At 51.2% G+C, this 25,702-nt stretch overlaps 1 protein-coding gene across 1 annotated transcript; it reads right to left on the bottom strand.

Moving 5' to 3' along the window:
* Positions 1-864: 864 nt before the first annotated feature.
* On the bottom strand, positions 865-24,687 carry Irs2 (insulin receptor substrate 2). Its single transcript, XM_032918470.1, has 2 exons — positions 20,176-24,687; positions 865-3,190 (listed from the first exon to the last, which is right to left on the bottom strand). The coding sequence occupies exons 1-2, from the start codon at positions 24,149-24,151 to the stop codon at positions 3,186-3,188; spliced, it is 3,981 nt and encodes a 1,326-aa protein (XP_032774361.1). The 5' UTR covers positions 24,152-24,687; the 3' UTR covers positions 865-3,185.
* Positions 24,688-25,702: the final 1,015 nt, after the last annotated feature.

Raw genomic sequence — 25,702 nt, 5'->3', positions numbered from 1 at the left:
TTAACTTGACAGAATCTAGAAACTCATGGGAGACAGGCCTCTGAGTATCTCTGTGGGGGGTATCTTGATTAGGTTAATGGGGTCAGAAGACCTGTCCACCATGGGTGGCACAATTCCCTGGCTGGTAACCTGGACTGTATTAATAAGAGAAAGTGGGACTTGCAAAATGGCTCAGTGGGTAAAAGTCTCCTGCTAGCAAGTTTGGCAAACTGGGTTCTATTTCTGGGACCTACACAGTGGAAGGAGAAAACTTGACCCCCAGAAGTGGACTATGGCATATGGGGGCACACCCACACACGCAATTAAAAAAAAATAAAAAGCAAACAAACAAACAAACAAAAAAACAAAACAAAACGAGAGGGGGGTTGGGGGAAGAACATGAGTGTGGGCTGAGGCCAGTTGTGCTATGACCTGTGGCTTCGACCTCCTGCTCTGACCTTCCTGTCACGGCAGACCCAACCCTGCACCTGTGAGGCAAAATAAACACTTTTCCCCCTTAAATTGCTTTTGTTAGAAACTGAGTTTTATGACAGAGAGGCATTTTCAGTTTAGAATAAAATCAAAGTCAAAAGACATCCAAGTGGACCCAGGTGTGGTGGCCTAATCGCTTTAATCCCAGAACTGGAGAGGCAAAGGCAAGTGGACCTCTGTGAGTTTGAGGGCAGCCTGGTCTCCAGAGTGTGTTCCAGGATACCCAGGCTATGTAGAGAGAAACGCTGTCTTAAAACCAAAACCAAAACCAAACCAACCAACCAAACAACCAAACAAAAAACCCACAGTGCTTGTTAATGCTAGACATCCAGGACGAGACCTGCTCTAAGTTAAACTGGTTATCTATGCAGAAAAAATATCCTCCAATCTGCATTCATTTCATAAATAATGTATTTTATTTTATTGCATATGGCTATTAAGGAGGGCATCCACGGTCAATACAGACTAAATACAGCATACTAAACTACTCCAGTTTATTCTTGTCTTCAGCGGCATCACGTGACCCCTATATACAGCACGCACAGCGGAAGACAACAGGGAGGGTGAGTCTCTTTTTGAAACACAATAGCGAGAAATATATTTAACATCTTGATATCCAGGAAACATGTACCCAAAGAAAACACTGTTTAATAACTGTTAAAGTTTATATAGCAAAAAATAGTTTAAATTTAAGATTAAGTCAAGCAAAATGTACAAAGACCCAATATACAGCATGAAGTGTGGCAAACGTAACACTTACACATTTTGGTTCCATTCTGTAAACTAAATTAAGGACGTAAATATTGCATATGCCTGCTCTTCTTGAAATGTACAGGATGGGGGAGGGGGAGTTTAGTGTATTCTCCATTTCTCTTTTTTGCTCATGTCAGCTGCATCAGGGATACGTGCCATCTGTGTCCTGTGGTGACCGTTCCCAGCGTGGAGGGTGTGTCACATCTGCCTCAGTGTGCTGCAGTCAGCAGATCGGCCCTACTGTCCCTGGGGGATTCAGTTACACAGCAAACACAGTGCAGGTTCCTCGTCAACACTGTGTAAGGTTTCAGGAGACCCTTTAACGTCTCTAAGTATAGCGCACACCCGAACAGACTTCCGCCCTAGTGCTGTGTGGCCTGTGGACCGCTAGGATGTGTAACTGCAGGAAGGTAAACCTTGAGAGTTCTCGCGGGGTGGGGGTCAATTTACATTCAACTGTGTCTTGCAATACAACCTTCTTCTACAAGCTCAGCAATGGGAGCAGGAAGACAGCTGCATTGCCATTAAATATATTTTTTTAAGACATGGAATTTTTTTGGTCGTCCTCTAAAAGCCCCTTCTTACCTTACCAATGCATTACTCTATAGTGATATATATCTATATATTTATATATATATATATTCTCCCAAATAAAAACAAAACAACGATTAAAAAATAAGCCAGCAACTCACATTTCCAAGAGTTAGTGTAGCCTCTACAGGACTATGGAGACAGGCACTGGGAAGTTAGGGGTCAGGGAGGCAGGGCCTCCAGCCCTGTGACGGAGCAGCAAGGTCATGGCGGTTCTGCCGGCAAGCTCAGCCCTTCTAGGTGACATAGGAAACAATTCCACAACACTGACATTTCCAGAAACACTGACAACAGAACCAGTCTCTGTCAAGAACGGTTGAGGAGCAAGTGTAGGGGAGAGAGATGGTTTTCTTCTTTTGCCATTCATAGTACAACGGCTGGAATGCCTCCCCTCCTGTTCAGGGCAACCTTGTTGGCCAATGAAGTAACATTGTGTCAGAGATAATATATTAAAAAAACCAAAAAACAAAAACCCAAGCCAAACTTGAGCTGTGAGCATGCCTACGCTGAGTTTTTGGTTTGAGGAATGCGAGCTAAGATTCAGAGACAGGAGGCTTGTGGAGGGGAGAAAAGGCTTTTGCAATCTGAAGTACTTACATGAACATCTACAGAGAGGAGTCAACAAGCCTGTTAAAAGATACAAAGAAAGATCCACCCTTCCCCACCCAGACCCCCAAATACGGCTGATGATCTCCAAAAGGAGGCTGCTCCAGTCACATTTAGGAATTATCAGGATTAATCCATCTTTGAGTCCAATCTCACGGAGAATTGTCAGTCCCACACCGGGCTCTGTGCGTAGGTAAACGTTTCAGGTACCTGGACTGGAGTCCACATCTACTTAACAGAGAGACGGAGGTCAGCATGTGATCCTGGGGCAGAGCCGCCCTGTACCCTGCCGAACAATCCGGCTTCACCCTGAACTGAGGTAGGACTGTGGTAGTTTTGACTGTAAGCCAGTAAATACCAGATTTGACCACTTCCATGTGTATTATAGCATTTCCTTGCATGCTGAGGGATTAATCCGCTTTGCCAAAATCAAAGTAACAGGAGAAATGACAGCAATGGCCAGGACTTATGAAGGCTGACGAGGCCGGAAACGTCCAATCTCCCGGAGTGTACTCCATCAGCCCGTTAGTTTACAGAGGAAATGAAATGCAACGCAAACCGGGCGATGAGGACAGGCGTGTGGGGACGGCGGAGAGGCAAGCCCTGCCTCTTGGTTCCTTATCTAATACAATTCACAGAAGTCTCAAAATGTAGCATTGCTCCCGTTGGAAGGAAAGTGAGCAGCGTCGGTTGGAAACATGCTAAGCATCTCCTCAGAATGGATTCAGAGTCTTCGACGAGGTGGCGAAGGAGCCCGCAGCACTTTACTCTGAAAAGGAGAGCAGAAAACTGGTGAGCCATGCTGCAGGGGCCACGGTGACCAGGGAAGCTCCCCTAACCCATGGGCCTGCAATCAGGGTTTGGGCCTTTCCTCTGACATGAGGCACTTGGAGATGCAAACTCAAGATGGCCGTCCTAGAGTTGGGGTGGCAGGGTACACACACAGAGGGAAAAAAGTCTTCACATACACACACACACACACACACACACACTCTTTGCCAAACGCTCCAGAAAAAAGAAATCGCAGAGGTTTAGGCGAGGGTTCTTGCCTTCATAGCAACCGTCTATGCAGCTGGAGGAGACCCTGTCTCCCCAGCATGAGAGGATGTATGACAACTACAGCTCTCCCCATTGGCCGGAGGCCGCACTACCGCTGTAACCTCTGACCCCTCCAGGGAAGGGCTGCCTGGAGTCCACCCCTCTTAAAAAATACACAAACCTAGCTGGGTGTGGTGGTCCACACCTTTATCCCAGCACTCACGAGGCAGAGGAAGGCAGACCTCTGTGGGTTGAGGTCAGCTTGGTCTGCCCAGTGAGCTCCGGGTCAGCCATGGCTACAAGGTGAGGCTCTGTCTCAAATAACTGCCCCCCTCCCAACTTTAAAAGTCCCTATAGCCACACTTCTGCTACCACACAGCTCCCAGCACCTCTTGAGTGCGCCTGACACCCTCAGTGCCAAAAGCTGCACCTGAGGAGCAGCGAGTGGCAGGAAGAGATCATGTGATCATCTACACGTGATTCTCCCTTCAGTGGAGGAGTGGCGTGACTCTGCCCCCGGGTTTCTCTGTTTATAATGTTTAAAGTCCCTCCCCCTCTGTGTGTGTGTGTGTGCGCGCACACACATAATGCCACATCATGATGACCCCTCCTTTTTATCTTACAAGTCACTCCCTGTGAGGACTACCACAGGGTCACACTGATCCTTAAACCTATCAAATCTCTTAGCTCTAATGTCATCATAAGGCTAGACACACCTCTAACAGCCAACAGAATTCTGATCTTTGACTCTTGAACCTCAATCTCTCTACTCTCCCTGGGGGGGGGGAACAACTAAAAATATACACAGAAAGTGATCTTGGGGAAGACGGTGCTGCAGAAACAGAATCAAGGAGAGTCTGGAAGCCCCAGTGGACCCACCACAGAAGGGCCCAACTGCACGGAGACTTAGAACTGGAGCAGTACTGGAGAGCACAGGCTGGACAAAGTTGCTGGTGCAGCTTCTATTTTTTCATATTCTTTGCGAGGAAGGCCTAAGGCTGAAGCTGGCTATCCTTTTCTTTTTTCCTTTTTATCAGTTCTTTGTGAATTTCACATCGATAATAACCCCAATCCCACTCATCTCCTTCTCCCTTTATACCTGATCCCCCCAACAGAGGAAAAAACTCTCATCGTCAAAGCTGTAGTGTATCACAGTGTGTCCCACAGTATATACCCTCTTGTACACACTTTGCTTTCAAATGTTCACTGCAACGAGTCACTGGTCTGGTACAAGGTCTCTGACTTCTGCTACTCTGTAGATATTGGAACCTTGCTGGAGCTTCTCTGGGGAATTCTGTTGTTGTCTGGGGTCACAGAGATTCTGCAGTTTTAGATCTGTAGGACCGGCCCCTTCATGCCCTCCAGCAGTTCAATGATGGGGAAAGATGTGCGTGGGCCAACTCAAGGTCCTGGATCTGGGCCTGAGAGGAATCTGAGCTTGGTCAGCTCTCTTTATACCAATGTACAAAACACCTTTCTTCAATGTGAGCAGGTGGCAAAGTCATGTTGAGCATGTTAGCCAGAGTCCTGGCCTACCATAGCCAGAATATTTGCCTGAGGGCCACATTTTGAAGGCAGGCCCAGGTCTGAGGATGGGGTGGGGGTTGGGGTAAATGCCAAAGAATAGGCCTCTGCTCCCACCAGAGTCCCTGCCCTTCCCTGTCCATCGAGGAAGGAGATGGGGCTAAGAACTGACCTGGATGCAGACTAGGATACGCAAGCCCTGTGCCTGTGAACTAGGACGTGTGTGCTCTATGCCTTTCTGTTTACTTTCAAGGCTGTCATTGGGCTGGTTCACGTTGAATACAAGGAAGGAAAATATTTTCTAACACTACTAATCTGACATGCTCAACCTTAAATATTTATAGTTCCTAAGGATGAGATGCCAGTACACATTTATTTATTCATTACCTATGTCAAATCCACTAGAGGCAACACAGGGATGATTAATTTATGGCCACTCTGCTCTGCATGAGCCTTAAGAAGGGGAACCCTGAGCTGTCTGTCTGTCCAGTCACAGTGGTAGAATGACTCGGGAAGGATCCTGCCCTGCACACAGGACAGGCCCACCAATGCTTGTCCTGCATCTGGTGGTAACTCATGTTGAGACCTGAGACATGCGATTTGACATTTCCCCGCAGTTCTACACCCAACTCCCTAAGAGCAGAGTGATCCTCCAGCACAGCAAGTGCCAGAGCCGTGACAACAAATCAATAAGTTTGAGAAACTCCTTCGATCCCTTGCTCAGCAGCCACTGATGGGTGTGTCGCCCATACACCAAGTGGGGTCCGGTCTCAGGCCAGGACTCCTAAGTCCCCGAGGATCACTTTTTCCCTCACACGTTAAAGAGCAGAAAGTTTCACCTATGAGCCTGTGTTTCCACCTCTGAAAGTTCTGCTCAGACCCCAGAGAAGGACGAGGGGACAGGGGAAGGAGGGAGAGACAGAAGACACATCCCTGCAAGCCAGAGAGAAGATCTTCAGAGTACACAGGACCAGCAGCAGGACTGTGCCATACCACTACGCTGCAGAAGGTTGAGCACCAAAGCCAGAGCCTATTAACAAGAAATCAGACAGACATACCCAGGGGCATCTGAGCCAGGCCAACTAATACCTTCCCTTCTGCTGGGATGTCTCATGAGACCCTAGGTTTGTGCATGGGCAGAATCCCAAGCATACACTTGGGTTATGGCAGCTCCACCCCGGGAAGCCCAGGTTCTGTCTCTAGACTTCTGCAAGGCTTCTCTCCCACAAAGAGCCCAACGTAGACCCACTCATTCGGAGTCCAGGACGCTCCGTGCAGTGCAGAGAAGAGCAGGTGTGGACTCCATAACATATTCAGGGCTCTGAATTACTAGTACTGTTGATTTGCATGACAAAAGGAAACCAGAGGCCACATATTTTGTATCTCTAGTAACAAATCAAATTAAGAAAGAAATGAACCCTTTGGCAAGTCCCCACATCCTTCAAGCCCATCTCAATGCCCAGTTTAGTTTAAAAAAAGAAAAAAAGAACTAGTTGGAAAAGCAGGCTTTACAGTTGGAAGAGAAATTCCTAGAAAAATATGCCTGATAATTTAATATCTTCTTACTTTGCTAAAAGCATTTGAAAAAAAAATGTAAGGTTGGGTGTGATAACAAACCCAGAGATTCTAAGAAAAACGGTTACTTAACCTTTCATCTAAATTGGGGGAAAAACATAATTCAAAAGGAAAACACAGATGATTAAGCTCCCTGTGACAACCTGCTTGAGAGTCTGACTTCCTTTTACGGCCCTCACACTTCCACTGACAATTAAGATCCTTTTGAATCTTAAGTTTTGAATGCTTACTATTAAACAAACTCCCTACCTTCGAGTTGTAACATGCTAATGACACAATGAATCCCAGGCGGGTAGAAGACACAATGTAGCTTTCTCAGGGCTGGAGGGAGTAAGAGGCGTTTGCCCTTTGCTCCTGCTCAAGCCTTCAAAGAAGGCAGCCTCCTCATCGCCGGCCACTGTGCTCAGAGGCCTCCCAGCCTGTGAAGCAAGCACCTCACTTCAAACTTCGTCTACACACCCAAAGCTTCCCCCATGGGAACTTGCCAGCTCAACCTCCCGGCTTTTAGAAGCCAATATCCCAATGGCTGTTTCCCAGTGTGGGCATCGAACTAGTTTCTCCCTTACAGGGACGCCCGGCTGCCTGCGGGTGCAGATTCAGCAGGGTGGGATCACCCTCTAGCCCAACCCCCATTCTACAGAGCCTTCTACATCCTAGGGGACCCTTTCTCTCAAACCAGGACATTCTAAGCCCAGGTTAAAACCAGAGGAAAAAGTCAGAAGGAAGAGGGTCTTTCCAGGGGGTTGTGTGGGGGTGGGGCAGCTCCATCCTATAGTTGTCTAATGCGAGGCTCCCTCTGGCTTCCAGCAGAGATGTTTAGGGACCCAGTGGAAGCAAGGGAATCAGACCAGTCAGCTGAAGACCAGTCTCCTCTTCTGGTTCCCACCATTTGTTCTGTGTTGTTTTGTTTTGTGCTGTGCATATTTGAGGGCCACATTTACATAGTAGAAAGGTTACCCAGAGTGGATTAACCAGTTCCCTCCTGTCACCTTCTCTACTTGCATTTTGGTAGCAAGAGCAGATGAAGGTTACTCGTTTTTAACATAACAAAAATCCCTAATATTTGTCACACCTTGCAGACTTCCACAGAGCCATCTGTCCCTAAGTGCTAGTTTCTTTGTGTCTGTTCCCTCTCTTTCCTCCCTCCCCACACCTCACCCAGAAACATTGACAACCAGTATTATTTAGCTCTCTGTACATTTAACCTGAGGGTTTGTTGTAGTTGTTGCTGGTTTTTTTTTTTTTAAATATTCTATGTATGAGATCATGCAAACTTTTCCACTGGCTTTTTATAGAACTCCCTTCAAAGGACATTAAACACCACACTCGTATCTGATCCTTTTTAATGAGGGAGACTAGGTGATGTTTATAATGCCTTGGGAAACCAGCCTGCCTGCTAGACCGCACATGACCATGGCCTTCATGGCCTTCATGTCCCCTGCACTCAGGGCAATGATCCTTAGTCAGCCTAAGTTCAACTAACTATAACAAAACCAAACCTTACAGCTTTTGTGTCACTTCTTGGAGCAGAAAAGAGAAACAACCTCCAAATGGGAACGGAAATCTGAAGGTGGTCTGATACTCAGGGAGGAGAATACTTCCATTTCACAGATGGTAGTGTACAGCAGAGGCCAGCCATCTCTCTGCGAGTAAAGTTTTACCGGGCCACAGCCACTGTCACTCTCATAGCACAGCTGTTTCCACCTCAAGCACAGTTGGGTAGCTATGGTAACCAAGCAGGAACCTTCACTGTCCAATCTTTCACAGAACCAGTCTGCCAACCCTTCAAGGCAGATGAGCCCACCGACATTTAACAAGGAGCCCAGGAGAAGATGGGAGCAGGTTTGTCAGAATAGCACCACACGTTTTCCACCTGCGTGTTGCACCTGAGACTAACTGATACCCCTGGAAATTATCTGCAAGCTTACGCACTTCAGAAATGCAATACTGTCTGCTAAAGGCCACGCTATCCTCTTACAGACCCCGCGAGTCATAAGACTCACTGTGAAGCCAGCACTCTTTAGAATGATCCTCTGGCTTCTTAATGCACAGCACAGCTCAGAATCCATCTGATCACTACTAAATGCAAGCTTTGCTGATACTCAGCTTCTCAAAGAGAAACTGATATGCACCACACCTGCAATTCGTAATCAGCCCAAATCTTTCTTGGGTCATTTGAAAATGTGACTTCAAGGGCTTCCCTTCTACCCTGATGGGTATAGTTGGTACAAGAACTAGCATTAAAATTACACGTATCCTCTAAGAAGCCCCATTCTTTACTCGGGTTGAGCACATTTTTTGTATGATGACTTATACACTGGTGTAAAGAACTATGTTTTATGTTCACTATAAAAATGCCTACAACTTTAGTTATAAAAACTTCTATTTTTTCTTGTCCAATTATGGGAGCATAGAATAAATATCCTGAGCAGATTCACGTGTTTCCCTTCAATCTGCTTGGGAGCTGCGATGGCTAATACTGAGTATCAACTTGCTAAGATCTATATTCAATCACCCAGAGGATAGACCTCTGGTTAACAGAGCTGGGAAGACCCATCAGCCTTCTGTGGGTGACACCATCCTGTAGGCTAGTCTTGGACTGAGTAAAACACAGGAGAAGTTGAGCTGAGCCACACTGTTCACCTATTTCTGTTTCCTTTTTGAGGATACATTGTTACCTTCTAGCTCAGCTCCTGCTGCTATGCCTTCCCACCATGATGGAAGCTGAGGCACACTGTTCACCTCTTTGTTTCCTTTTTGAGGATACAATGTTACCTTCTGTCTCAGCATCTGCTGCTATGCCTTCCCATTGATGGACTGTACTCTCAAACTTGGGAGTCAAAATAAACCCTACTGATTTGCTTTTATCAGATGTTTCGTCATAGCAACAAGGAACTTAAAATGGAGAGCTCAGCAGGCAGGGCCTCTGCCCCAGCTTGCACCCATGAGCCACCTCTCACACTGCCACTCCCTGGGGGGCATAGAAGTCATTCTCTGCAACCATTCCTGCACCCTGAAACCCACACAGCTTTCCATGCTTCAGTGAGATGCATGTGTGGAAGGTGTGATGACTCAATACCGTCAGTCAGACACAGGACCATGGCCACCATCCACTAGGTGGTTTCTCAGCTAGGTCAATTCCACCCACTCCCGAAGGCAGGGATCTCTCCCCACCTCATCCACACCCCCAGAAGTATCACAGTAAAACCATCAAAGGAGTTTCTGTATAGAAACCATAATGTCTATAAACAAAACATACATGAATATTGATTTTTACATCAAAAGCACATGCTTGGGGCATGACTCACACTCTGTGGTCGGACTCCTTCACCTTTCTGAGTATATTCAGTCATGCAGGCAGGCAGCCACACGCCATGTTTTGAACTACAAAGACTTCTCCAGACCTGCTCACCTGAGCTGCTGAGGAAGGCTCCTCGGGCTGTTTGGGGAGTCACAGCAGTAGGATATAAGGTACCTGCTGTCACTGCCTCTTCCCCTCCTAAGGTGCATCAGGAACAACAATGCTAACACCTATGATTTCTAGCAGCAGAGGGACCACTAGGAGGCAAGCAAAACCACAGGTAAACAAGTCCTAGCGAAAAGAGAACCCACCCAGCTGAAATCTGAGAAGGTACTGCCAAAGAAGGGGAATTCGAGTTGGAGGTTACTCGAGACCACTGAAAGCCAGAAGCCCGCATAAGCCCCCGCTCCACTCAAACAAGGGCAGGACAGAACCAAGCCAAAGCATACAGTATACCACAATGTGGCACAGCATTCAGCCACCACAGGGGCTGCCCTGCCTGCTCCAGCGCCTAGTTGAGCCAAATACACATGATCCACACGGACTTGGGCAGTACAGGCGCACCTTACAGGTGACTAAAGCACTCGAGTCCATATGTACTACATGTCCAGAAAGACTACTTCAGTTCAAGCAGGGCCTCTACTAGCCACCCACACTAGAGCACTCAGGCCCAGGGCTCCTGGGTAGGGGCAAGGACCAAGGCTTGTGATAGAGGATGAAAGGCTAGGCTGAGGACAGTAAGACAAAGCAACCTTCCCAGTCCTCCCAATCCCCTTGGATAGCTAGACCCAAAGCAAGGACATGTCACCTGCTCTTGTCATTCAGGCCCAGAAGCCAGAGACCTGTAGGGCAATCAGGAGGCCAGCAGACATCCTGTGAAATTCTGTCTTCTCCCAAGCCCTCTGCAGCAGCTGGGAGGGGCATGGGAGGACACCCAGCAGCAACTGGGCATGTCCACTCAGGAGGAAGGTCTGCAGAGAAAGGGTCCCCATCTCATGGTCAGAGGACAATAAACTATGAAAGGCTGGAAGAGAGATAGAGGCAGTGGCCAAGGCACTCTCTTTCAAGGGAGTGTCCTCAGAACCCCATCTTAGGAGACTATCTGGCTATGAAGAATTGTTCATGTTTACGCATGTGAGTCGTGGTCTACATGAATGCTGGGAGATAACTTCGCCTCAATTTCCCTTGGAAAGCAGCAAGCTATGCTTTGACTTCCGGAAGGAGTAAGAACTGTGGAGGTGAGACATGGAAGGGTGAATCTCACTCCTAGCTTGTCAGGATGGACAGTTCTCTAAGGCATTTCCTCTGTGGTAACTTGTTAAAATGTGATTTAGCAGACGGAGGCTGAACTGGCTCCAGACACCAGCGAGCTTTTAAAGCCATGCATGCTGTTGGCTGGAGACATGTGTCATGTGTGTTCTGCACACTGACAGACCAGAAGATTTCCAAGCTTCTGTGCACTCACACTGGCCATCCTCGGCCTCATCCCTGCACTCATGGGAAGGCACTTTCCCAAGAAGCCAGATCTCCACACCTGGAGCAGCATCCGAAGTGGCCATTATATCCTCCTTTCCAGGTGTTTCTAAGGACCGAGGCCTAGGAGTCCGCCATACCTGCTCAGTACCACATAGTCCTACTTAGACCATTTCTCCCCCTGTCACACAAAAACCAGCGTCTCAGCTGGGATCTCTAATCCACGCCATGGCAGATCCTGCTTAATGTTCCCAGTCTCCAAACCATCATTTGCAAGGTTTTATATTTTAGTGGAGTCATCTCAGTCTATTTCTAAGACCTTTCATCCACTGCCCCATCCCCATCTGCCAGGGGGAGCTGAGATCCTGAACATGGCGTAAGGTAGGGCAGAAGCAACTCCAGGGGAAGGAGGGAAGAGGCTCCCCTGCTTCTCTCACAACTAGGAAGGCATAGGACAGCAGGGTCACAGCAGTGACAAGTGGCTTCCTGGAATGTACTCAATCGCAGGGAGGCACACGCCTTGCTCGGGGAATCCACACACACCATACTTAGAAAGGACTTCCATGTGATAGCAAGAGGTCCTTCGCAGCACACCAGAACGTGGGGTCCCTAGGTTTTACAACTAACTTTTTAATTAAATACATCTAGTGGTACTCTGGTGAAAAAACATTGCCTTCTCATACAAGCCCACAAAGTAACTAAAAAGAGGGCAAAAGTCCGATATATTAGCCCCCCTCCTGCCCCCGAGTGTGTGTGTGTGTGTGTGTGTGTGTGTGTGTGTGTCTGTGTGTGTGTGTGTGTGTCTGTGTGTGTGTGTGTGTGTGTATATGTGTGTCTGTGTGTGTGTGTGTAGATGTGTGTGTGTGTGTGTATGTGTGTGTGTGTGTGTGTGTCTGTGTGTGTGTGTATGTGTGTGTATGTGTGTTGTGTGTGTGTTGTGTGTGTGTGTGTATGTGTGTGTGTCTGTGTGTGTGTGTGTGTGTGTGTGTGTGTGTGTGTACGTGTGTGTGTGTGTGCTGTGTGTGAGTGTGTGTGTGTGTCTGTGTGTGTATATGTGTGTGTGTGTCTGTGTGTGTATGTGTGTGTGTGTCTGTGTGTGTCTGTGTGTGTGTGTCTGTGTGTGTGTGTGTGTGTGTGTGTGTGTATGTGTGTGTGTGTGTGTGTGTGTGTGTGTGTGTGTGTGTGTGTGTGTGTATGTGTGTGTGTGTGTGTGTGTGTGTGTGAGTGTGTGTGTGTGTGTGTGTCTGTGTGTGTATATGTGTGTGTATGTATGTGTGTGTGTGTGTGTGTGTGTGTGTGTGTGTGAGTGTGTGTGTGTGTCTCAGAGGCCACTTGATTCTGCCTAATCTATCTCATCCTCCTCCAAAGCTGAAGGCACAGAGATAAGTTGCCGTTCTAGACTCAGTCACTTTTGATTCCAGGAACAGCAGAGCCTCCCGAGGCAGCCCCCACCCCCAACCCCACCTCCAAGAAGACAATCACCTCTGAACACTAGGGCAGGCCCATCCTGCAGAAGCCAGCTGTCCCCTCAAGCAAGAAGCACTGTGGACCACCCTGAAGACCCAGAACTGAGGTGACAATGAAGGGAACCACGCCTCACCAGGGGCCGCTCAATTACACAGCGCCCTCGCCCATCCAAATCCTTCCTCTCTCTAAATCCAATGCACGAGTCAGTGCCCCAAGATGGACCTGTGGCTCCAAGAAGCATCTATCTATTCTCCCTCTCAATGCTTTGAGGACATGGCCTCCATTTGCTTCTTCAGTGACAGACACCATGGTCAGGAGTGGTCTGTTAGGGCACTCAGAGTTCACTCTTCCATTCCGGAATATTCCATTTCTAGACAGTGCTCAACAGTTCCACGATGGCAAGATGGCGAACTTTGAACCCAGCTCTCTCCTGAACCCGGAGAAGCTGCCTTGGTTTGGTTTGACTGGAAGTCTTTCTCTCCATCAGCCTGCTGTGGGCACTTGTTCATGATGGCAGGCTATGGTTTTTAACCATGAGCATCTAATGAACTCTTGGTGTGTCTGCCTAAGTATACTTTTATAATCACACTACCTCCAAAAGAGGCAGCTCGTGGCCAGTTCAACTTGAATGAAACCCATTTGTCATCATGCGAAAATCCAGCTAAATAACCTTGCTCACAATGTTTTTAAGGACAATAAGACAATAAGACACTGTGGGATACTGGGTCCTGGGAAGATAACCACCCTGCAACAGCTGACTGACATGAACCGGTCCTGAGGCTGACTGTAAATTGGTGAGTTTCCTGATCTATTCATCATCAACTGAGTTAATGACACATTTCTTTGGAAGCTGCTAATGGGTTGCGAAGGGTATGTGATATTCCATGCATAGGACAAAAACACAGGAGGTAAGAACCTTAACCCAGCCTGCGTCACAGGTCAGCAGGGCTGGCTCTGTTCTCAAAGAATGGAGGCTTCAGCACTGCCAGGTAGCCTCAGCCGTCACGATGAACTATTCTAGGAAAAATGTCTTCCTTACAACATTCCCCACTCTCCTCTGATTCTTGTGTGAGCGATCCTTTCAGTGGGCACTTTGCTTTTCTACTTCAAACACATCCTTTGTCTACACCCAAGCAGTTCCCTACACACCACAACAGCGGAGGGTGGGGGTGGGAGGCGGCTGTTGCACCCATTCAGTTGTTCCAGTGGAGAGAGCGACCCCCAGGAAACAGGCACATTGCTCAGATGATCACTCAAGGTGTGCCAGCCTCCGGGCCACCTTCTCCAATGCTCTCCTGATGGTATTTAATAACTACTCTGCCCAAATTAAACCCGACCAGCCTGCAAGCGCATTGTTGAGGCGGCATCAGCGGTTCCCAGCTCTGTGTCCTCGAAGGCACTTAGTGATTCTACCCTCACTCAGTCCTGTTCCCACACTGAGCTGAGCTGAAGGGGCTTAATGTATGTGGAGGCAAAATTTTATATCAAGTATCATCTCCTGTGCTCTTTGGAGACCTTTGGAAATCCAGTTCCACGGGCTCTGACAATTTCTTCTGGCCTCTGTGGTCAACAGGCACAAATATGGCTGGTGTACACACATAAAACACAGGCAAAACACTCATACCTATAAAAGCTGAATCTGCAGACATCACAAGATGTGTAAGTGCCACATGACACTATACGTGGAGAAAGGAAGCACTACATAGCAACATCTTTGAATTCTGTCCACTTCTGCCCTGGGACATTTCCTTTCAGCTTTGCTTAGAATATGTTTCATTTCCATAACGCACCATGGGTAGGATTCTTTGAGCATTATTTTGTGTTCAGCTTGCTTCTGGGTTGTTGGTAACACACTAATATACTTTGGTCCCTGAAGATGGCCCAAGTGAAGTCCACAGAGTGAGGAGAGAAAGCGTGTTATAGTAATAAATATTAAACACTGCACTGTGACCATGCAAAAAGAGCAGAGTCACCCCTAATGTCAACATAATGGCTTTTGAAGAGATAATGAAAACCTTAGCCTAGGATGAACTATAGAGCTTACATTTATGCATTGAAGAAAACAAAATAAAGCTTGAATATCATGGCAAATCACTAAGAACCTGCACTAAATCTCTGTAGATTAAAAGAGTAGAGGACTAATATTTTTTGAAGTGACTATTATATAAAGATTGAATGTGTTCAGAAAATATGTTAGGATTTAGCCTCAATTAGGAAGTAATAAAAAGACAGTATGGGAAATACACACAAATATCAGTTCTGAACATGTCTTTCTGGAAAACCTGATACTTTTTCAAATAAATATTAAAAGGCTTGGTACTTAAAGAGTTCATGTGATGACTTATCCTTAAGATATATCATGGGTCCAAGTGTTTGACCCGATTTCAGTAAAAGCACTAGAAGTAAGAAATATTTTTGCAAATATCAATGCATAAATGCCACACGCAAGAAAGTGGAATAGGGCTTAAATAATTTGCCCGCTCCTTTTTAGCACGTCTTTTGGACAAATAACTATGGGTAAAACAGTATTTTTTTTTTCTAGTTTAACAGGAAAAGAAATTCCAATTATTAAATGAACTGCTTCATCATCCACACACCGCCTGTACATTTTAAACCAAACTCTATTTCAGCATTTTAACACAATGAATTAAATTAAGAAGTAAGACTGCCAAGCTCAGAAGTGTCTAGCACATTCTGCACCTAACAAGCAGCTCCTGTGTACAGCCTGCTTCCCTGTCTAGTCCAACTTTCTTCTGCATGTGTTACTTCAGGGCACCTACCCTCGGTATGAGCCTAGGAAACTACCACCAAAAGACACTCAGAGACCAGTGGCAGCCACTGATGTCAGCATCTCCCTCCAGAAACACCTTCCCTCCCTTTTGCTATCCACCTCAACTACCTCCTCCCCCTGTAGTCATGACTGATGCATTCAAAACACTAAAATGAATACAGAGTCCTCTGTTTATATCTGGGAAACACTGCTGCCACAAAAACCCATAGCTAGATAAGGTACACAACCTTTGTAGCCATTCGCTGTGGAGATGCAGAAAATGTACACATTTAATTTAATGGCAACATTAAAATGCTCGGCACATCTTGTGTTAAACCATACACTCTATGCTGGTCTAGAGAGACTTGCACAGTGTCCATCCCTACCACAACTGGGGTTCCTTTCCCCTCTGAGTCATAATGGCCCTCAACCTACTTGGCAATGTGGGCACAAGAATAAAGTTACATTTTCCCTTGTTTCCAAGGTGAACAGAGAACATTCAATTCTGTACTATCCAAGACCCCCCCCTCCCAAAACAAAAAGCTGGCCTGCTTGCCAAATCTGATAGCAAAGTTACCTAGCTCTTAGAATATGCTTCCAAAGAAAAGCTGTTAGTAGGAGTCTAACAGAACGCCTTTATGCACAGGTGCTGCTATTAAAATTGCTCTTTGGTGGGGAGGAGTGAAGAACAAGAATCCTGTACTTTCCTAACCTACAGACAGAAATCAAAACTTCAGGAGTGACCCCCCCCCCAGTAAACTCAACAAACAGAGCTGAATCCCTGCTGAACAGAATGCTGGCTAATTAAACATCGGAAGTTTAAGGGCTTGGCTGCTAGATTAGAGCTTCCAACAGTAAGAGTCAGTTTTCTAAAATGTATATTCTAATTATACATCCTCACCTTGTCAACAGCTCTTAATACCTGAAGACATCACAGAGGGGAATGTAAAGTGTGCTTTGAAGCCAGGGCAGACAGGTCTGTTTTTCTTAATTGTTCTGCTACTATGTAATTTGAATCTCTACATTGTTACTTTTTTTTTTTTTTTTTTTTTTTAATTCTGGTGTGAATCTTTTCTTGTTTTGTTTTGCTCTCCTGCCATAGCTCTAAGGCTGAGCTACCCACCTGGCTGAATTCTTAGAGAAAGGAGGTGTGGTCCTTGGAGAAAGGAGCAACAGCCAACAATGGGGCAGGAAGGTGAGTTCTCCAGTCTCCCCGAACTGCACCTTTGGGTTTTACTTACTAATTTTTCATTTAAGAGTGCTTATTTTCAGAAGCACCTTCACTGCCCACATTCCTGACAGCATGGAGCTGCTGTTTTCTTAGCACTCCGCCTGTAAGGGCTTAGGACACCTCTCTTTTCCTCTCCTTGTGACCCAGCAGGGTAAGGACAGGGACTAACTGCTAGGCAGACGGCATGGTAATGTGGCTCTCTGGAGATTAGCAACCAGAACCCCGGCTTCCTGGCCCCACCCTCCTTTCTTCTCCAGAACAACTTCACTAAAGGCTTTTCTTTCAATAGAGGAAGCAGAACTGGCCACGTGACTTTCATTCACCAAAGCCTGAGTACTTTCTTTCCTCAACACCTCCACCTCGCCTGCTTCTTCCTGAGGAGCAGGGAGCCACCCTGCACAGCACCATGCCCAGGTGGTACCCACTGGGAGATAAGAGGCTGGCAAAGCTGCTGCCCTGGCTCGGGGATGAAGCACTTCCCAAGGCAGAACCTCCCAGACTGAATCAGCTCCCTTCCCCTGCTCCTTTGCAAACACCTCACACACTTGCCAGTCTTGCAGAAGCTGGACATGTGGATAGACTTTTGATCAAAGAGAAAATGTAGGTGTTTTCCACAGTACTTAGCTATCCAATCGGCCTCTTACACTTTAGAAACCCCCGTGGGTTTCTAAAATCCCTCTCTGAGGGAGAACCATATCAATCCATTGAGAATAATGTGCAGTCTTACCAGAAGTAGTTTTAAAGTATAGTTAACCCAATTAACACTCAGTTCCCATTCTAGTGGATTAACCAGACTTTCTTTACACGCACACATACCCGGTGTTTACTATTTCTTAATCAGCTGAGTTTAAGACACCCCTCCCCACCCTTTCCAATTCAACTGCAGTGGACTACAGGACACTGCCGGGACATTGTGTCTATATAGCTTAAGTACTACACACTAGCCAGATTGAGTTCAGTTACTTCCTGCCTGTGTAACCAATGAGGTCTGCCCGAGGAGAATGAGTGAGCAGCTTGGGATGGAAGCCTAGGCGAACAGAGAGGACATTCTACATTTCTGCATTCAAACTCAGGCTTCTGTAAATCACACCGCTCCGCGGAGAACTTTTAATCTGTGCACACCACCAAGGTCCACCTGCACGTGAGCTATTCACAGAGAGCTGTCCATCCCCTCGGATTCCCGGTGGCCCTTTGTGGCTCATCAGACATCAAGGACCCAGCTCAGCACGCTGAGATCGCATGTGCACTCCCCCCACTCTGAGGCTGCTCTCTGCTCAAATCAATTTGCTAGAAATCTAATTTGGCTTGTCCGCCTCCCCTTGAACATGTGGCTTTTGGCACAGCAGATGAATTTTTAGTTATCTGTTTTCCCTTTAAAGTACCCCCCTTTCAGGAAGGAGTGTTTTTTAACATGATACCCACAGAATTCAGAATAACTAACCAAAAATGCTCCCTTGTCTGCTTGTATGGAGAGCCATTTAGATTTCACACGTGCAAATCTCCAAGACTGGTGGGAATTTTATCCTTGTGGGAAACCTTAAGCAGGACTAGATGAGCCAGGTGTCTAAACAAACTTACTCCCGCAGGTCAGCATTCTTTCTGGTCTGCCAGGGAATCCCTTTTCTGAATGCAGTGACTATACCACAGCCTCAAAACTTCAAAGCATGGACTTCAGACTGCATTCCCAAAGTAGGAGACCACCCACCCAGCCTCAACTCTCCATGTTTACTCCCCTCCTCGGCCAGGGACATGGAAGTTGCTAAATAAGTATGGGGGTGAGGCAGACAGGCAGAATTCCCCTATTCAGTCACACGCAGTTGTGTTTATATGGCCTGTGGCTCAGCCATCCTCAACCCCCTAGCACCAGAAATTTGTACTGTTTAATAAGACCTTGACGAAGTGACCTTTAGCTGAGAGATTCACCACGGAAGAGACATTCTGTCAACTTCCTGTTGATTTAATTAGCTGCTGAAGTGCTGTACTAGGTAATTCCTAGACACTCCTCTTCCTCGGCTCCACTTTTAATTATAATAAGAATTAGCTTTTCATCCATTACCCTACGATTTCCCGGGATTTGTTCGAAGCTGTAAGCCTGGATCCAAGAAGTTAATGGCCCCAAATATACTAGAACACAGTCTTGATGTGGATAGCATTCAGCTGGCCTGCTTACTTTAACAACCAAAGGTATACAGGTCCCTTTGAGACCACGACCTTGCTTCCAGACCACACCACTGACTCCACTGTGGCATGCCGTCTATCCTGCTAGCAACCCCATGTTCCCCATGTGGAAACACAGACAAGAAGAACAGAACTAAGCACCCCAGCTCCCTTGCCCCCCTACACACCCCCAAGCACTTCTGAGAAAGCTTTGCCAGCTGCACAGCAACCCCATCTCTATGTTCATGGATACTTGATAAGGGGCGGGGGACAGCGCTGCACACCCTCCAGACCCTCAGTCCCTGAAAAAGACCCGAACATTCATCTTTCACACGCTCTTCCAATCTCTGATCCTGAGTCGCCGCTGAATATTAGTGCCTGGGGTGCTCTGGGAAGTGGAGCCATCCTGTCCCTATGCCAACCCCCAACTTTACTCCACCTGGGAGGACCTTCCAAAGGCTCTGGAGTTCTCAAACCTCCCAGGGCTGGCTCTGCTACCTGGCATATCCACATCAACAACTCCAGCACTACCCGGGGACTTATTAACCATGCCATTTCTCCAGGTCCTGGTCCTGCAGCACCAGAAACCCCAGGTTTACTTGTCTAGTACCCACAGGTAGGAAATCCTCCAGAAACTCCCAGTTATGCACAGGTGAGAACCGTTGTCTGTCATCAAGGTATGTAAGCCAAGCCATACTACCACCATTTCCCCTGTGAGAACTACAGTGCCTCTGATGGACAGGTTTGTCACAGTCTACATGAGACTTGTGCTCACTTCGAGGGGCTCTTGGGTGTGTTTAAGTGAGCCTTGTATCTGAGCAGCAATGACCTGGGGACCAGCCATTCACACAGAACCAGTAGTCGGTGCCTTTTGCACCTTCAACTGTAAAGATCTGAAACAACTTTCCACTCTGTAGAACCTACACTGAGGCAGAAGGTTATGGCAGGACCGCAGGAACCCAGGCAAGAGATGGCTGGACCTAAAACAAGGTCAAAGTCTCCCACCCACGGGGGAAGGCATCAATTCTACTCAAAAGCCAAGTCAACGTTCCTGCCAAGCTCTTTGGAGAAAGACAACAATGACACAGTAGCCAAGAGGGAGGAGGCCCAGCCAGCACGTTGGCAATTAAACCAAGGAAGCACTAGAAGGAGTAGCATCCAAAGCCACCCAATTCTCCACCCTCCCATCCTCCCATCCTCAAGGTCGAAGGACCTCACCTTTCACCACGGTGGCTTCTTTCAAGTGATGGGACAAGAAGTCGATGCTTGCGTAGTTGCTGGCAGAGGGTAAGGCTCCAGTGCCTGGACCCCCACACACTCCGCTGGTGCCAGAGCCTCCGACGGTACCGAGGAGCCCCCCAAGGCTACGGGTCCGGCCCCAGGAGTTCTTGTCTCCTGGCTGTGGATGCTGAGGCTGAGACTGCGCCAAGGACCCCTGCTCACCTCTCACGTCGATGGCGATGTAGTTGAGGCCGTTCTGGAAACCCACGGAGGTCTCTCTGCGCATGGGAGAACTGCTGCCTCCAGGACAGCCAATCAAAGCTCCAGGCTGACCGGGGTTCCATGGCCTAGCCTGTGGCGCTGGGGGCACAGCTGCCGAGGGCTGTGCCTGTCCTGGGGATGTGGGCGGCTCATCACTTCCTCCCAGGATGCTGTTGCCTTCACTGCTTTTCCTGAGAGACACGTTTTCCACGGAGGCCGAATTGTGGCGCTTGGAATTGTGAGCAAAGGATGGGGACACTGGGGTGACAGTGGTGGTAGAGGAGAAGGTCTCTGAACTGTGGCGACGACGTCCCCCCTGCGGGTCTGCACGGATGACCTTAGCGCCCCGGTGGGGATCAGGGGGCTGGCTGACTTGAAGGAAGGCCTCTACCCCAGATACCTGATCCATGAGACTTAGCCGCTTCAAGCCCGATGTGGGACTGGTCACTCGGGCACCTTCTGGCTTCGGGGGTGCGGCAATAGGTTGTGGCGGGGTAGCAGCCACACCAAAGGCCATCTCGGTATAGTCACCATTATCCCCAGGCTCAGAGGACGTTGAGGAGCCGGCAGTGGGACCCTGGGATGTGGCAGCTGTTGCTGGAGGCAGGCGGTATAGGTCTCCTGGGGCAGGTGGCAGAGGCTGCTGTAAGGAGGAAGGGGAAGCGGAAGGACGCGGGGGCAGCGGTGGGTATGGGGATGAGGCTTCTGGAGAGAGAAGGCCATCGATGCAGCCCACTGTGTCCCCACTGCGGGTGCTAGGCTTAGGGGACTTGGGAGAACTGAAGTCCAGGTTCATATAGTCAGAGAGCGGAGAGCGCTGCCGGCTGTCACTGCTGGTGCCTGGGGTACCTGAACCCAGGGATGAAGCAGGACTGCTGGCTGAGAGCAGTGAAGAGGAGGAGGCCGCTGACGCCAGTAGTGGGGGAGCAGGCGGAGACAGACGGGTACCCCCTTCACCAAAGTCAATGTTGATGTACTCGCCAGGGCTCTTGGGCTCGGTGGGTAGAGGGTACTCTTGCATGCTGGGAAGGGTCTGCAGTCCCTCTAGCGAAAGGCGTGTGGGCCGCACTGCCCGACAGCGCTGGCCCAGGAAGCCCTCAGGTCGGCCACCGATGCCACTTGGTCTCGTGGAGGAAGGCACTGCTGAGTGATGAGGCTGGGTATGGCTACCCCCAGCTGCCCCAAATGTGCCAGCCCCTGGGGTGGCCTGGGGCTCCAGTCTCTCCTCTTCCAAAATCCGGCCCACAGGGGAGCTCATGAGCACGTACTGGTCGTTGTCTCCAGCACCGCAAGTACAGGGAGCCTTGTAAGAGCGGGGCAGAGAGCTGTAGCAGTGGCCAGGGACGCCTTTGAGGCCCTCACCGCCTGGACGCAAAGCTGCTGAGAAGAAGTCAGGTGGGGTCCCTGCGGTGCCTGCCTCGCTGGGGGACATGTTGAGGTAGTCCCCATTGGGGAGCAGCTTAGGGTCTGGGTTCTCCATGGACAGCTTGGAGCCACACCACATTCGCATGTACCCGCTATCTTCTGGGGAGCTCTCCGCTGGGGAGCTGGCTTTGTAGCCGCCTCCGTTCACTGGGAAAGTCCTGCCCGCCCCTGAAGGGGGTGCTGGCACGGCTGCTCCAGAGGGGGGCAAGGCCGCTGCCGAACGTGGTTGCAGGATCTGCTTAGGGGCAGACACGCTGGTGGGGCTCATGGGCATGTAGTCATCGCTCTTGCAGCTATTGGGGCCACCACTCCTGAGGGCTGCCCCAGGGGTCATGGGCATGTAGCCATCATCTGCCCCCAGGTTACTGCTGGAACTCTTGTGAGAACCAATCTCAATGTCTCCATAGTCCTCTGGGTAAGGGTTGTAGGCCACTTTGGGAGAGGACGCTGGGAGGGATGGGCAGAGGCGACCTGAACTGCCAGAGAAGGTGGCCCGCATGAGAGTGTATTCGTCTAGAGAGGCAGAGGAAGGCTGAGGAACCTGCCGCTGCCGGGCAGGTGTGGTTAGGGAGTAAGTCCTCTTCCTCAGTCCTCTGTCCAGATCCTGGGCCCCATCCCCAGAGACCCTACGGTAAGGGCGGCCACAGTGGCTCAGGGGCCTATCCATGCTCATATACCCATAGAGCTCGCCCCCACTGCCGTCCCTGGCTGGCGGGGTCTCCGCGATGGACTCAGGTGTGTTGCTCCTGTGGCTACTGAAGGCTCTCAGGTCACCAGGGCTGGAGCCATACTCGTCAAGGGACATGAAACCCGGGTCGCTGGGGGAGCCCGAGGCGGAGGCACTACCGCTGGACGGACGTTGGCATTGGGGATGATGGAGCGGATGAGGCAGGTGCGGGTGGGAACCAGGAGGCAGCGGGTAGGAGCCTGAGCCATGCCCACTGCTGGAGGACAGGCTGCCTGGGCTGGTGGCTGCAGGCGGCGAGTGCGCCACGGGCATGGACATGGAGCGGCTGTGTTGTAGGGCTCCCCCTGCCGGCGCCAGAGCCACTTTGCTCGGGCGGCCTCCGCAGCCGGCGCTCAGGGTGTGCGAGCGGCTAAGGGGCGCGCGCACCGGCCCCGGACTCAGGGGGCTCCCTGCCACCGACATCGGCCTGCCTCCTGCCGTCCCGGCTCCGCCTGCCGCGCCGCCGTCACCCTCGCTGGCTGTACGAACCCGGCACGAAGTGCACTTGGCTGCTGGCGGGGTGGCCGCCAGGCTGTCAGTGCGAGAGCGGCGCACCAGGCCGGTCTGGCTAGGGGGTAGGTTGACTAGGTGGTGGTGGCGGCGCGCGCCCGGTACGCTGATGGGGTGCGTGGCAGACGACCCAGACGACTGACTCTTGCTGCGAGGCCGGAACTCGAAGAGCTCCTTGAGTGCCTTCATGGCCTCCAGGATGGTCTCATGGATGTTCTGCGCCACCACCGAGTCATCGGCTTGCATCCACAGCTCGCCGGGACCGGTGACGGCCGAACGGCCAACCTCGATGAAGAAGAAGCTGTCCGAGTGGCCGCAGCGGCGAATGTTCATAAGCTGCAGCGTCACCGACGGCTGTTCGCAATTGAGCTTCACGAAGCCGATGGTGCGCGCAGACAGGCATAGGCGGTATACACCGGTCAGGTTCTTGCTCTGGCCCAGTCCCTTAGGCTTCAGGTTCACCTGCCACACCTCGCGGTAGACTGCCGTGGCGGGCGTCACGAGCCCGTAGTTGTCATCGCAGCCAGCGGCGCCCGCCGAGCCGCCCAGGGCCCCCGGGAGAGAGGCGCTGCAAGAGCCGCCCGTGGTGCCGGAGCCCCCATCGCCAGAGCGGCCTTCGCTGACCAAGTCGGTGAGTGCGCGGTACCAGCCCTCCTGCTCCTGCTCGTTCTCCGCCGCTACGGCGAAGTACTCGTCCTTGGTGTAGAGGGCGATCAGGTACTTGTGCTTGGCGTCCGCGCGCTTGTTGATGTTCAGACAGCAGTCGAGCGCGATCACTCGCTTCGGCGCGCCCGCCTTGCTCTTCCACTTCTTCTCGCTCTCATAGTACTCCAGCCGCGGAGGCTGCGGCGGCGACCCCCCAGCCGCCGCTGCCTCGTCGCCGCCCGTGCCGGGGCCGCGCAGCACGAAGAAGCGCTTGTGGCCGTGCTTCTGCTTGCGCAGGTAGCCGCACTTGCGCACGCTGTGGTTGTTGTTGTTGTTGTTGTTATTGAGGTTCGGGCCGTCCCCGCCCGCCGACGCGGGGGGCCCAGGCAGGGTAGCGCTAGCCATCACCACCGGTTCAGCTCTCTCCGCCCGGCTGGGCAAACAGGGGATGGCGAGGGCCGAGGGGCGCGGGCGGGGGCGGCTCCCCGCCACCCGTCGCCCGGCCGCCCGGCCACGCGCGCGCGTCCCCCGGGCCCAGGCGGTGGGCTAGAAGGCGCGCGCCGCTCGGTGGCGCAGGGCCCTCCGCCGCTCGGAAGGATGCTCGGCGTGGGCGATGGCCGCCCCCCGCTTCGACTGTCCGCGGCCGCTGCCTCCCAGGCTCTCGGGCGGCGCCCGGGGACTGGCTGGGCCGAGAGTCGGGGTCCCCGAGCCGCGGGGCCGAGCTTAGAACGCGCGCGGCCGGCCTGCTGCCACCGTTCTGCACTGCGCGACACCGGTCTGCGTCCGGACACTCGGGGCCCACGCCGCCACTGGGGCCGCTGCCGCCGCTGCCGCTGCTGCTGCTGCCACCAACGACGACCTGGGTTTGTCGCGGTCCCCGCCGCACAGTGAGTAACACATCGCGCACCGAGTGACTGAACTAAGAGCAAAACAACACGTGACTCTGCGTTACGCAGGCACACTCGCGCGGACGCTCCGCCCCGCCGCCCCGCATTGGCGCTGCGTTCCCCGACGGACACCGAGCCCGGCCAATGAGCGTGAGGCGCGGGGGGGGCGGGACGACACCGGGCTGCGTTTCCCGCCGTCCCCTCCCCCTCCCCCTCCGAGGCCCGGCCGGGGCTCGGCGGGGGCCGGGCCGGGCTCATTAATCAGGGGCTCGTTGTGGATGCAGGCGGGGGCGATGCCACCCAGGGCGGGAAGCCCGCCACAGAGAAGGCGGGTGCGGGGTTTGTGCTCCCGCCTCGCGCCCTACTAACTGGCCTCAGGCTTCCGCCGCGGAGGGGGAACGGGGACGGGAGGTTGGAGCTGGTGCGGGGCGGCGGTCGGACCCTAGCATCTGGGGTGGGCGCGCGGCGCAGGGCGGTGCCCGCTGTGGGTGGCAGGCGCGCGGCCCGGTTTGTTTACGAGCATCGTTGCCCGCGAGCTCCGGGTCGATGGCAGCTCTGTGCCCTTTCCCGGCGGCGAGCAGAGCGAGGGGCGCCCCGGAACCCGCCCCACCCTCCGCAGGCGTCCGCCCCCGCCCCCGGCCGTGGGCTCTTTCCGGGGCGTCATCAGAGCCATTCACTTGTCAGGTTCCCGGGAAGTGGAAGTCGCCTGTTCTGGATGTAATAGGAGAGAGGAGGAGGGCATGCTGGCGTAGGAAAATGCGGTTTCCATAGTGCCGGGAAAGGGCGGGCCTGGGCGGGAGCGGGGAGCTGGGAGCGGGTGCTGGCGGGCGTCCTTCCCGCGCCCCGCGCCCTCACTGCTCCGGGCCCGCGCCCCAAACCTTGCTCACCCAGCACCCGGGCTATGGGAGGGCGTCGCCGAACCTAAGAGCGCGGCCGCGGGCACAGCGCCAAGCCAAAGATGCCCTTGAACTGCTGCTTTGAATTTCTCTATCTACGTGGCCTTTGTGACTTTCAAAGTCGAGGGCAAATAAGCACCTGCAAGTCATGTCTCCTCACTGACAGCGTGAGG

This window comes from Rattus rattus, chromosome 13 (assembly GCF_011064425.1).
Source record: "Rattus rattus isolate New Zealand chromosome 13, Rrattus_CSIRO_v1, whole genome shotgun sequence".
Taxonomy (NCBI): domain Eukaryota; kingdom Metazoa; phylum Chordata; class Mammalia; order Rodentia; family Muridae; genus Rattus; species Rattus rattus.
This window is presented reverse-complemented; position numbering and strand designations above follow the sequence as displayed.